At 39.4% G+C, this 13630-nt stretch overlaps 1 protein-coding gene across 1 annotated transcript in view; it reads right to left on the reverse strand.

Annotated features, from left to right (window-relative positions):
• Positions 1-13630, reverse strand: part of ARHGAP15 (Rho GTPase activating protein 15) — a 677082-nt gene that overhangs the window by 133816 nt on the left and 529636 nt on the right. The window contains exon 12 of the mRNA XM_070476258.1: positions 3982-4116. Within this exon, the coding sequence (XP_070332359.1) occupies positions 3982-4116 (135 nt within the window). The remainder of the gene's footprint in view (positions 1-3981; positions 4117-13630) is intronic.

Below are 13630 nucleotides of genomic sequence, written 5' to 3' on the forward strand. Positions count from 1 at the left end.
TTTTTGGTCTATTCACCTTTTAATTCTGTCATGAAAGCATAACAGAAGATCTCTCAATTTGTAACCAAATAGAAATGCTAAGCCTTCACAAACTGGGCTTGGAGGTAGTGAGGCAGGAAAGGGAAACAATGTTATAGCTACCTGAACCATGGCATTGACTGGCATGACGTTTTGCCAGTGGCTAGTCAGTGACCAGACATCACTTCAAGCATTGACACCAATAGAGGGAACTGATTACCCATGTGGTAAAGAAGCTGAGAGCCAAGTAAGGAAGAGTGTAGTAACCAAGTAACTAGAGACTGCAGAGAGCCACTACCAGCCTGGAGGGGCAAATGGAGGAGTGTCCCCATCGCCAGACGGAAGTTGGAGCCAGAATGGGCTGAAGACATGGAGTAGATGGATCCTCGGGTAGGGAAGCTACCTGAGGAAGCGGATGGGCAAGGGAGAGAGGGGTGGAGGATAAACAAAAAACCTGGGTTATCTTTTCCTTCCCCCTCCCTCTGCCAACTACCACTGGCCACTTCCTTCGACTGCAGTAGCGTCTCTGTAATACAGCTGGGGAGGATCAACCTTCCACGGGTACAAAGCAAAGAAGTCACAAAAGGAGATGGTCCAAGAAGCCCAGAGCCAGCATATATGGACATCTCCCCTGGGGAATCACTTTACCTGGCTGGTTCCTTTTCATGAAAAGTTAAGAACTCATGAGTAGGTCTGTTGAACTCACAATATAGATTTCACAAGAAGCAGTGAGTACTATGATAAAGCCCAGCACCTCTCTGGGATGGATAAGAATGTATTTACAGTTTCGATTTTTTTTTTTTTTTTTTTACTCAGTGCATATTGTGTAACAGTGCCTCCTCTGGTGTAGTTTTGTCATTTCCAAGCAACTATGTGGCCACTCTCCTATTGCTTAAGGATATTTAAATACGAACTACAACTTTGAGCTGAGTTAAGAATTCAAGAACTAATGTCAAGGTTATGTCAAAAATGCATGGATTTGCAAACATATGTTCCTTTCCAACATATTTCTCAACCACATTAACCTCTTGGTTAGTCCCTCCATTTTATATATGAAAAAAAGACTAAGTACTGCATGAGTTAGGTAAGGCGAGATTGTTGAGATTGATTCTCCTTGCTTTGAAAAATGAAGGAAAAACTCCCCTCTCTTTGCTTCTAAATCACTTTTTTAAAACAAAGCTGATCTGAAGAAACGCTATTAGCATTTGTTCAGTATCTTACATCTTTAAAGGGACGTTCTAAAGTACTTTCTCATTCATTCACAACATAGCCTCTTTGATAGGAGTTGGAAAAAATCATTGCAATAGCCATACATCATAGTAGCATGCTGCCTACCTCAATTCTGCTTTGTTAAGTTCTGACCATGCCAGTGTTTCTGAAATTCTGTCCAATTTGGAGCTGAGTCTAGGATAGCCCAGAGATGGTCTTACTTTTTATGGAAATTCAAAGGATACAACCTCACACAGGTTTGAGGGCCTGTTTCCCACATCCTTAGACTAAGAGAATGGCTTACCTAACATCTTCAGAATCAGGTTAAACAAGGAAGCTTAAATGATGGGTTGTGGCTCAGCTGGTAAAGAATCCTCCTGCAATGCAGGAGACCTGAGTTTGATCCCTGGGTTGGGAGGATCCCCTGGAGAAGGAAAAGGCTACCCACTCCAGTATTCTGGCCTAGATTTTTCCATGAACTGTATAGTCCAGGGGGCTGCGAAGAGTCGGACACGACTGAACGACTTTCACTTTCACATGATGAGTATATTACATCACAGCCCTCAGATCAGCACAAGCACGAGTATGCTTCCAGTGAGACAATTCTCACTTAAAAGTATGGAGACCACGATGTGAAATCTGTATGACTTCTTTAGATATATAGAATCAGAGTACATGGGTGCATGCTAAGTTGCTTCAGTCATGTCTGACTCTGTGCAATTCAGCCTGCCATGCTCCTCGGTCCACGGGCTTTCCCAGGCAAGAATACTGGAATGGATAGCCATGCCCTCCTCCAGGGGTAACTTCCTGACACAGGGATTGAATCCGCATCTCATATCTCCCGCATTGGCAGGTATGTTCTTTATCACTAGCGCCACCCAAATGCAGAAGCCCCCAACGTCTTACTGGAATGCTGTCCTAGCATTATGACTGACCTTCCATATCAGAATAAACTGTTATGGAAATTCAGGCTTGTTTATTTTTGTCTTTATTCTTCCTTTTAAAAAGAAGTTAAGAGAGCCTGGGAACTATAAAATACTGTTCTTCTTGAGAAACAGAGGACTCATGAAATAAAAAGTCTGACAGGGGATAAGAGTTCCAGCCTCACTTCAAAACCCATATTTAAAGCACTGTTCCTCTATTCAACAACAACAACAACATCTGAAATTGTGAGCAGGCAGCAAGAAAAAGACCTTGGGAGAATAAACTCTGCTTTATTCCTCTTGATATCATTTTGCCAGAGCTTTAAACAAGCGTGAAGACTTTTGTGAAATGAAAAACAGAATAAAAGAGCATATTGAGGAGCTGTTTCCAACAGGCTCCCCGTATCCCACTCCCCCTAATGGGAATGCTGTACACACAGCCATCCAAGATCAGACCTCCTAAGTAGAGCATTTTTTTTTCTTGGAGATTTTTCTCATTTGGACTTTAATTAAGCTCCTGCCAGGCTTGCAAGCTTTTTAATTTTACCTTTCTTTCTTCTTTCTTTTTCCTCCTTGAATCAGCCTGCTTGCCAGGAAACTTTTTCCAAGCTGTCACAATCATAGTAAGTATACCCTAAGATATTAATATTAAATTTAGAAATGTACTAGTCGCTGTTGCTTCAAGAATCAATAGCAGAAGTGTCCTCACATTTGGAAAGATTTTCATTCGTTTGTTCATTCATTTATTTATTCATTAATTCATTTGTTTTTCCTTAAGCGTGTGTGTGTGTGTGTGTGTGTGTGTGTGTGTGTGTTGTGAATGAGAAGATCACAAAAAGGAAGCTTCATGGAGTGTACAATAACTACCGGCTAGTGACATAACTCAACCTCCCCCAAAGCCACCAGTTTAATAGAAGAAACTTTCCATTACTTAATTGATACTCACAATGTCCATAAGCAAACTGTAGCCAACTCTTTCCTAGTGTTGGTGGGTATAGGGTGAGTGGTCCCTTTAGAAGGTAATGTCTCAGTTGATGATTTAACACCTCTTTGATGAAATGTAATGTTTAATTCACTTCAGTTCTTTTTCAAAGTCCCCTTGTAATCAGTTAAACTCATTGTGACTCCAAAAGTATAAAGGTAGGGGCTGGGGATTTGGAAGGTGACCCCTTTAAAGCAGATGCAAACAAGGACCTAGTGTAGAGCACAAGGCACTCTGCTCAATGTTACGTGGCAGCCTCTGTCCTCCTGGAGAGGAGTTTGAGGGAGAATGGACACTTGTATATGCTTGGCTGGGGTCCTTGCTGTCTACCTGTAGCTATCACAGTGTTGTTAACCAGCTACGCTGCAGCTGCGCCTAAGTCTCTTCAGTCGTGTCCAACTCTGGGCGACCCCATGGACTGCAGCCCACCAGGCTCCTCCATCCCTGGGATTTTCCAGGCAAGAACACTGGAGTGGGGTGCCACTACCTTCTCCAGTTAACCAGTTATATTCCAATATAAAATAAAAAGTTAAAAAAAAAGACAGCAAGAAAAAATAAAGCAGATTGTATGAGAAGCTATTTTAGTTGAAAGCTATTTAATTGAAAACCAGCCACCCTAAACAGGATGTTTTCTTCTTTTTTTTTTTCTTAATTTTAAAAAATACTCAGATAATATCGCAGAAACAAGAATAAGCCATTAGAAGCACCAAAACTAGAATGAAAGCTGTGGAGCATTGGGGGTATTATCATCGCCATGATTGCTGTTCTCGCCACTCTTATTGTTTACTTAGTAATAATTCCACACCAGCAGGTTTCTGCACCAGCCATTCCTGCATATGAGGTACTTACTGATCGCCTCCACAAACTGCTCAAAGAAACTGTAAGGGAAGAGCGGCTCAGGCAAGTCCCGGAAAAACATCTTCAGTGCTCCGGTGACAACGTGGATGTCCTCCCACTGGCTGTCGTCCAAATTCAGCTTCTCTTCTGGGAAAACACGAGGAGAAATGGAACAACTGGTTTTAATGAAACAATTACAAGACACTAATTATTATGTTAATGTTTGCCTACTATCATCAGCAACCGTTAACAGCCTTCTGCACCTAGAGGTTTGGTGCTGTGCATGTTTTTTTTTTTTTTCCTTTTTTCCATAGGAAGGGAACATTTTCAATGGAATACCATCTGCAGGAATGCAGCTAACAAAAAAACAAGAGACACAAAGAGACCGTGCCATTGACATAGTACGTCAGATACGTTTATTCCCATAATGCATCAGTATGAAAATTAGCATCACAGCTCAACATGATTCAAAGCTATTTGGTTTAGAGGCCGAGGGGCTAAGAGTTGCCAATGATGGCTGGCTCAAGGGACCGGCCTAAAGGCCTTGCTGAGCCAACAGGAGACATATGCTAAACATGGCAATAGAAAATGAGTTATTGCTTTACATGTGTTAGCCTTGCTATGTACAAGGGAATAATGGGTAACACTTTTTTCCTTTTTTCGCTGAATATAAAGTCAGCAAGGAATAGAATACCGAGCGAGAAAGGATATTAATTCCTTCTTCCTGCTTCAAAAATATCTTTTTTTTTTTTTTTTTTAGTTTTCATCTCAGCGAGGAAAATGTGCCCAGCAACAATATTAGACAGACCCCTGTTGGCCTACGTAGGCTATGCAAAGCTGTCAAAAATGATAACACACTAAAGGCAAACCACAAGTGCTCACCAACTCCTCTTAGAAACAACGGAAGTGTTTGCTTGGGAAGCTTGAGTGAGTTGAGACATTTAAATATTAAAGAAAATAAAGGCCCCAGTAAAGTTCTCAGAAGAAATAAAGAGTCTGGGCAATTATTTCCTTCCCTTTCGTCTTCAGTATGAAAGACTGGAACCATTCTCACTCAAAAAGTGGATGCAATAATGTCTGAAAGTGACACCTTTACACACAACTAAAAGGAAGCAGGCATACAAGCACTGCTGCTGAAACAGTATTTGTCTTTCTGAACGTCACAACACAGAAAAGATTTTGGATTCTGGGTTTAATGAGAACTGAAGCTGATCATTTTGGACAACCTGGGGGTTAACAGGAAAGCTGAGGATCCTGGCAAGAACTTAATAGGTATTTGGTCAACTGGAATTGTGTGTCTTTACCGATGTCTTGGGCTCACATTTAGATGCCTGCTTGTGTCAGTTTTATGAATGCAGAGGAGAATTTGCACAAAAAATGTAAGAAAAGCTGAGAATTGTCACTGTAGGGAATCTCTGCATGGGCTGTTTTGCTAATAGTGTTCATGTCCTTTTAAAAATATTAGCTGAAATCTTTATCAGATCTTTTTTTTCTAAATGGATTATTATTCCCAGGGCTGGTCAGTGACGTTTCTGCTCAACTGGCTGTTTGCAAAGAGAAGGAATGAAGGTGAATCTGTTTATTTCAGCTGGGCAATTTTCTTCTTCCCTTTCAGTCTCCATCCCTACCTCAATCATAACACAATAATTCGACCCACAACAAAATCAGCAGAGGAGACCTTCTTTCTGCCCTGCAATCATTTTTGATTGATTGTATTTCAACAATTAGTCTTTTATTTGGCTACACACTATTGAAATAGGACGACAGCATCCTAGCAGGCCAGCTTTAAACAGTCAACTGTTAACAATAGCATCAAAAAGGGAGACCTGATGGGGTTTACTGTCACTTTAAAGAACGGGGTTTTCACATTGTTGAAATCTGTCAGATATTTTGAAATGTCCCTCTCACTATGGTGCCACACCCCCTGCGTGCCCTTATAATAAAATTGGTTTTACTCCTGATTAAATCATTTTCTCCCTACCCACTACCATACTTCTCATAATGGACCTGTGCGCTCTACAGCTGGTGTTCTTCCCATGGTACCAATTCTTACTTTATCTTTTAAGCACTTTGCTGCTAAGATCTCATGCAGAGTGCTTATGTTTTGTTAAGAGCTTCATTCTTAGAGAAATAGCTTAACACATGTTCTAAAAATGTTGTACAACTTATTGCTTAAAGCACATTTAGAAAATGTATAAGTACGGTAGCTTTGGCACTGAACTTTAAGTGGAAAACTAAATACACACAAACACACACATACACACACATGCTCACATGCACAACTATCTCTACCAAAAATTCATCACAAAAGTCCACACAAAAAGTCATTTTGATGCATAGGTTTAACAGCACAAAAGTCCAACACAGAATGCTATTTTGCTGCATAAGTTTAAGATTAGCAGGTTAAAAAACAGGATGGTTTTATTTGAAGCAAGAAAAGACGAAGAGCAAACAATTGTGTAACCGAAGATAGATGCCAGTCATGTTTGTCACCTTCAGATAAACATCACTTAATTCAACTGCTTTTGAAAATGAAATATTTCAATATACATAGAAAAGAAAATCTACCACTCAATCAACACCATTTGATTATATCCACTCAAAATGCCATAAAATATCAATATCAACTTGTGTTACTCAAACTAACATTTCTATTATGTGGTCTTCATTTTAAAAAGACCATGTATAGCCTCTCAACAAGTAGCTTCAATAAATAAGATGATAAGTAGTTGGAAAGTATTTTGGTATATAATACCTAATTTTTATATTAAGTTTTTCCATAAACAACCAAGGTTAAGATTTCTTTGTAAAACAGAGGACTTTAAGGCATATTTTTCAAGACCACTGCTACTTATCTAAACACGCAGTTGGGTCCATATTTATGTGCCTTCTCATGAATGCAATCAGTAGTGAAGATGAAGTGACACTCATCTCTGTGTTAACAGGTATCATTATGAACACATTTGCACTATCTGATAGGCATTTTCTAACAGATCTGTTAGCGGTGATGATGTCTTCTCGGTCCCTGCTTTTCAAATGAGCAGGATTTCTCTGTAGGGAAGGACTGTTGACACTTGGGACTGAATACTTTTTCGTAATGGGGGCTGTCCTGCACATGCTATGGTATTTAGTAGCATCCCTGGCCTTGGCCAACTCGTTGCCAGCAGCATTTCCCAATACTGCTGATGAAAAATGTCTCCAGATATTGCCAAATATCTCCTGGGGGTACAAAGTAATCCCCAGCGGAGAACCAAAACAATGGAATCTGTAAGAGTCTATAAAAGTTACTCAATAAACGTTGATTTGTGAAGTTTACCTTTGGTGGGCAGAGAAATAGAAAACTAGATATGTGCATGTTGAGGTTCCTTTAACACGAACTTAAGTGCTGGTGGGGCTTCCCTGGTGGCTCAGGTGGTAAAGAATCTGCCTGCAATGCAGGAGACCTGGGTTTGATCCCCTGATTGGGAAGATCCTCTGGAGAAGGGAATGGCAACTCCAGTATTCTTGCCTGGAGAATTACATGGAGAGAGGAGCCTGGTGGGCTACAGTCCATGGGGTAGCAAAAATAACTAACACATTCAACACTAAGATCTGGTAATTATTATTGACAAAATAAAAACTTGTTACAGAACAAAATTCAGATGACTATATTTTAGGGAATCTTTGCAACAGAAACAATAACCAATAGTTATTTGGTAGGCTGCAGTCCATAGGGTCGCGAAGAATCAGACATGACTGAGCGACTTCACTTTCACTTTTCACTTTTCTGCATTGGAGAAGGAAATGGCAACCCACTCCAGTGTTCTTGCCTGAAGAATCGCAGGGATGGGGATTCGCACAGAGTCGGATACGACTGAACTGACTTAGCAGTAGCAGTATTTGATACTTACAGCATGCTAGAGACTATGCTGTGCCCTTTACATTTTTTTAATATAAGTTTTTCAATAATGAGGTCTATGCTATTGTTATCATCAGCTTATTTTACAGGCAGGGAAAATGAGGCATGTATAGATTAAGTAAAATTTCCATGGCTGACAAGTTATAAACCCAGGATAAGGAGTCAGTTTGTTGTTGCTGCCTAGCCTCTAAGTCAGGTCTGACTCTTTTGCGACCTCATGGACTGTAGCCCACCAGGCTCCTCTGTCCCTGGGATTTCCCAAGCAAGAATACTGGAGTGGGTTGTCATTTCCTTCTATAGGGGATCTTCCCAACCCAGGGATCGAAACAGCATCTCCTGCACTTCAGGCAGATTCTTTACCGACTGAGCCACCCGTGAGGCCCAAGGAGTCAGTCAGTCTCTCTTCAAACCACTATGGTCAGGCTAAGCCTGGCTGGCAGAAGCTGAAAGGGTAAAGGCAAATAAATAGTAATTGCCAGTGGTAGTGGATTGACTATTACTTCAAAGATAGTGATTTTTATATTTTATCCCTAAATATCTTACTTGAGGCTATGCTTTTACCTGTAAACTGACTCTGATCTTTCCTAATTACTCATTTATAGAAGAAACAGATTCTTATATAAACAGATATAAAGCAAACTGGCAATAAAAAGAATGCATTAGGAATGGGACAGAAGATGGAGCAAATTACTATGTGGTGCTAGAATGAAGAGGAAATATGATAGAGTGAAAAAGAGATTATATAAAACACCAGGCCTGGATTTACCACTAATTTATTGTGTATCTATTTATTTATTTGTGAAATGAATATATTCAGAAGGATAGTCATTTGTTTCAAATGAGAAAATGTATCTGAAAAACATTTGGAAAGCAAAAAAACCTCAAACATATCCAAGATGCCATTGTGATAGGGAAGGTGAATAAAGGCCCAAAAGGCAAAATATATTAGGGATTAAAGCAATGGAAATACTGAGCAAACATCATAAACCATCCTGATTGTCTTAGAGGATTTACCTCAGCATGATGCAATTTGTCATAGGAGCTCAACAAAAACTTTACATGCTGGAGTCCGGTACTGGGAAGAAGTCTGGTTGAATCAAGACACCTCACAATCATCACACCAATAATCTGTGCTGGTTTCTCCTGGCCCTCTAATCAGGTTATTGTAAATTCATGTTGGCCGTGGCTTTTGGCTTAAACCATTTAAACAGAATTGAAGACAGCTTAAGCTCCAAAATCCAAAGTCACTCTGTGACTTTTAAGATACCACGAGAAATATATTTTAATATTGTATCCAAGCATTCAAGTCTATCTCAAAATGTCCTTCCTTACAGGGTTTTTTGTGGATTTTGTTGTTTTAAATAAAAACTTACCTATATCCAGCTAAAAAGCCACTATATTTGAAATTAAACATTTTTGACAATAGCTACTAGTAATTACCTTTTTTAAAAAAGGAGAACTAAAAGGTGGATCTTTGATAGCCACAGTATGTCATGGTAATTTCCATGGAAAAAGGCATATTTAAATATCACTAACAGGATTTCCTTGTGGTCTAGTGGGTAAGAATCCACTTGCCAACGCAGGAGACACAGATTCAATTCCTGGTCCAGGAAGATCCCGCATGCCTTGAAGCAGCTAAGCCTGCGTACCACGACTACTGAGCCAGGCTCTAGAACCCATGAACCACAACTACAGAGCCCATGTGCTTCAGCTATTGAAGCCTGTACACTGGTAGCCCACGCTCCGCAACGAGAAGCCGTCACAAAGAGAAGCCCGCACACCGCAGTCAAGAGTGCCCTCTCTTGCCCCAAGGAGAGAAAGTCCACACACAGCAAGGAAGACACAGTGCAGTCAATAAATAAATAAACAATTATCACTAATAGTTTAATCACCATTCTCTTATTGCATTATATATTGCTCTACAGACTTGCTGTAACCCCAAGTTGCAACATTAAATCTGACTTTAACTAAAGGCACCTTGGTAACCTAGGATTGGTTGGCATGAAGCTGCAGACAAGCTTGGACTCTCCAGAGTAGAACAGTTACATAAAAAGAAAGATGCGCATCTTTGTGTATTGAAAACAAGTACACTTTTACCTTGTAAATTTTCCACAGCAGTTTTAAAGTCCTCTTCCAACTTTTATTTTACTGGTGTAATTACAAAAAAAAAAAAAGAGGAAAAGACAGCCCAACTTTACCAGGATACAGAGAATAGCTCTGATACTATTAATACAGTGACAAGAACCTATTACATCGTGAAACTCTCATAAAGGATATGGTATCTGCTTCCAGCACAGATGACCATTTGGAAACCTTATCGGAAAGCCCTGCTGGGTACATGAAAGTCACATCATGAATGAAAGAGATGCCATAGGGACAATCGATCCAAAAAATAATAATATGTTTGGCCATAAAATCAAACTGGAAGATTAGATATAAGAGTGGATGAAACATACCATTTATAAGGATACAGCTGATTTTTAGTTTAGCATTTAAAGGGGTGGATCAAAAGGAAGTCGGGTGAATCATCCAACTAGCTCAACCTTTCCTGTCGTGTTAGCTCTTTAAAGTGACAGTTCCATCTGATTTCTGGTGGATTAGAGAGGTTCCAAATTCTCAAGCACAGCGATATGTACACTTTGTGCCAAAACCATCCTCTTTGCATCCTGCATCCACTAAAGACCCTCTGTAACTCCTTGGGAACAACATCAGACTTTGGTGGGGACATTATCTTAGGAAATTAGGCTGGTTGACCAGTTAATTCGCTAGTTCATTTCATTTTTACTCAACAATTGTAGCTTGAATGGAGACTACATATTAGGAGCTGTATTTGGAGTCTTTTCAGAGCTGCAACTGTTGAGGCTGCCTTGTATACCTCAAAGAAGAGGGCTTCGCCAGGTGCTCAGAAATATTCACGTGAAAATAAATTAGGTTCTAGACATTTTACATCTTATTCCTGTCCCCTAGAGTCACACTCATTTTTACCTTACAGCAGAGACAAATTCATCCCCAAAATGTGCTATGTCCGTTATGGGCTGAGTTGCGCCCCCTCTGCCACCCTGCACATCGCTCCAATGAATAACTTGAAGTCTCAACCCCCTGTCGCCAACCATATTTGGAGATAGGGCCTTTAAAGAGGTAATAAAGTAAAATGAGGTGACATGGATGGCTTTATTCCAATATGACTGGTTTCTTTATAAGAAGGGGCAATTAGACATCACAAAGGAAGACCATGTGAAGACGTTGGAAAAAGGCATCCATAAGCTAAGGAGAGAAGCTTCAGAAGAAAGCAAACTTGCCAACACCTTGATTCTGGCCAGAGAGGAAATACATTTCCATTGTTTAATCCCCTAGCCCCTCATCCCTCCTAGTCTATGACACTTTGTTCGGCAGCCCTAGAGAATGAATATAATGCCCAAAGTTTCTGTGCAGAGAAAGACATCATGTTCCTAGATCACATCTAGACATTTTCTCAAATTATGGGCCATGTCACACATATGAAATATGGTAGACAACAGAAATAGCTATTTAAGTAATTCAAACTGAATAAAAATAATTATCGAGATTCAGAGAAACCATTTGAAGGTTGAATTAATTGAACAATTTCTTGCCTATTCAGGCTCAACCTAACTATTTCAAATGGTTTGGTATATACACATGCAGGATACTCTCCAGCAAGACTACCAGACAAAGAATAAAATCATGATTGCTATTTTCTTACCCATTCTTTTTTCCAGCTACTACTTCTAAAGGAGAAACACTTCATTGCTGCTATAGCCCAAGACATGAAATACTAAGGAACATTTAAAATGGCTCTCTGGAAATCTTGGGCTTTCCAGATGGTGTTAGTGGTAAAGAATCTGCCTGCCAATGCAGGAGACATAAGGGAAACAGGTTTGATCCCTGGGTCAGGAAGATCCCCTGGAGTAGGAAATGGCAACCCACTCCAGTATTCTTGCCAGGGAAATCCCATGGACTGAGGAGCCTGGCGGGCTACAGTCCATGGGGTCACAAGCAGTTGGGTATGACTGAGCACGCACGTGTGCACACACACAGACACACACACAAACATACACACACATAGGAGATCTCAATGCAAGACAAATCCACTCTCTATGGCTGTCGTTATCTATCAAAGTGGGCAGAAAGTTGTTTTAAATATGTAACTTTATATTCCAAAACCAAAGAAATTTATTCCTTACTATTTACCACAGTAACCTGCTGGAAGCTATTAGAAGACATACACTTGAAAATGGTTACTCTACTATAAAAGGAGATGGTTTGATCCATATAGAGAATGGACACTTTTGCCACCTGGTCTACCAAATTCAGTTTTGTGTGGCCTCCTTGTAGTAATAAAAAGGGAGGGACCAAGAAAATAAGCAGAAATTCTCCAACATGCTACAGCCTCTTTCATGAAAGCTTCAATTTCTTAACTCCACTGGGTTAAGTGAAAATAAATTGGGCTATTTTGGTATGCCATATTAGCTTGCTTTCCATGGACTTCATGCTGTGTATATTTCTTTGGAAATCACTTAAGAAGCCCAAGGCATGCAAATAATGTCACAGGCTAATGAAATGTCTTTAGTGACTCTCTTTGATGGTGGTGGAGCAGCCTTCTACTCTATCTATCCTTCCCCAGCTAACCAGTACAGGAACTGAGTCAAGAATGACTATGCCTTATTTTTATTTTTCCTCAGATTTCATTTGAATGTAAATAATAACATAATAAATAGGTACAACTGAAATTTGTGAAGCAGGCACCACAGATGGAAAGTATAACAAACGTGTCATTGCTTTGTGCATTTTTAATTTATAACTGCATAACATAAAACATCTTCCCATCATAACTCCATGTATAATGCCACCTTATAAAATGCTGTTATGGACATTACTTTTCTCTCCTGGCTTCTAGGATTTTTTTGTCTAGGCATCCGAGGAGAGATAGCCCTGTTCAGACTCTGACAACAGTAACAATGATAAAAATGAATTGACTTTGTTAGGATCATAAATTTTTTAAAAAGGATACATTTCATGATACCAATATATACTTCTTTAATTCCTTTCTTACTCAGAGCTTCCAATACTGCTCTTATTTCCATGCAGTCAAAGGCTTTTTGTGCTCGGCAGACACTATACACAATGGTTCATTTTATTTGACCATCTTCTCCAAACAGATTCTGAATTCACTCGAATTCCATGGATGATTTCATACATTACATACGCCAAAGGGTAGAGAATCCGTAGGATTAAATTTCAAGTCATTTTTGAAAGTTTTCTTCGTTATCGGCTTTAAGTTTCAACACTATCGCTTTTTGTTCTCTCTGAGTTATATTACATTTGTAAATACCAAGCAGAAGGTCAGGTCAAAACATATCTCATAATGATATCTAGGAAATAAATATAACTAAGGTCTATAAATATCCACATACAGATAACATGTCTATTGTAGGTATATGCACATATATAGATATTGCTTAACATACTGGTTTCCTTACTTGTCTAAGGAGAACCGTCATCTCTCCCTCCTAATTTTGTGTAGAATTCAGTGAAGAGATGTGAAAGATCTAGTATAGGCTTGTTATACATTATTAGGAAATTTATTTGAGTATTATCTGTGTCAATCAGACTTTGGCAAATATTTTCAGAATCTTATATAAGATCTGGCTTAAATTACTCCTTTTACTATACTGTCCTGAGAGATGTAACTTTCGATGAAAAGAAAAGTTTGAGTATTTGAATAAGAACTGATAAACAATTGAT

The sequence above is a fragment of the Odocoileus virginianus genome, chromosome 13, assembly GCF_023699985.2.
Source record: "Odocoileus virginianus isolate 20LAN1187 ecotype Illinois chromosome 13, Ovbor_1.2, whole genome shotgun sequence".
Lineage (NCBI taxonomy): Eukaryota > Metazoa > Chordata > Mammalia > Artiodactyla > Cervidae > Odocoileus > Odocoileus virginianus.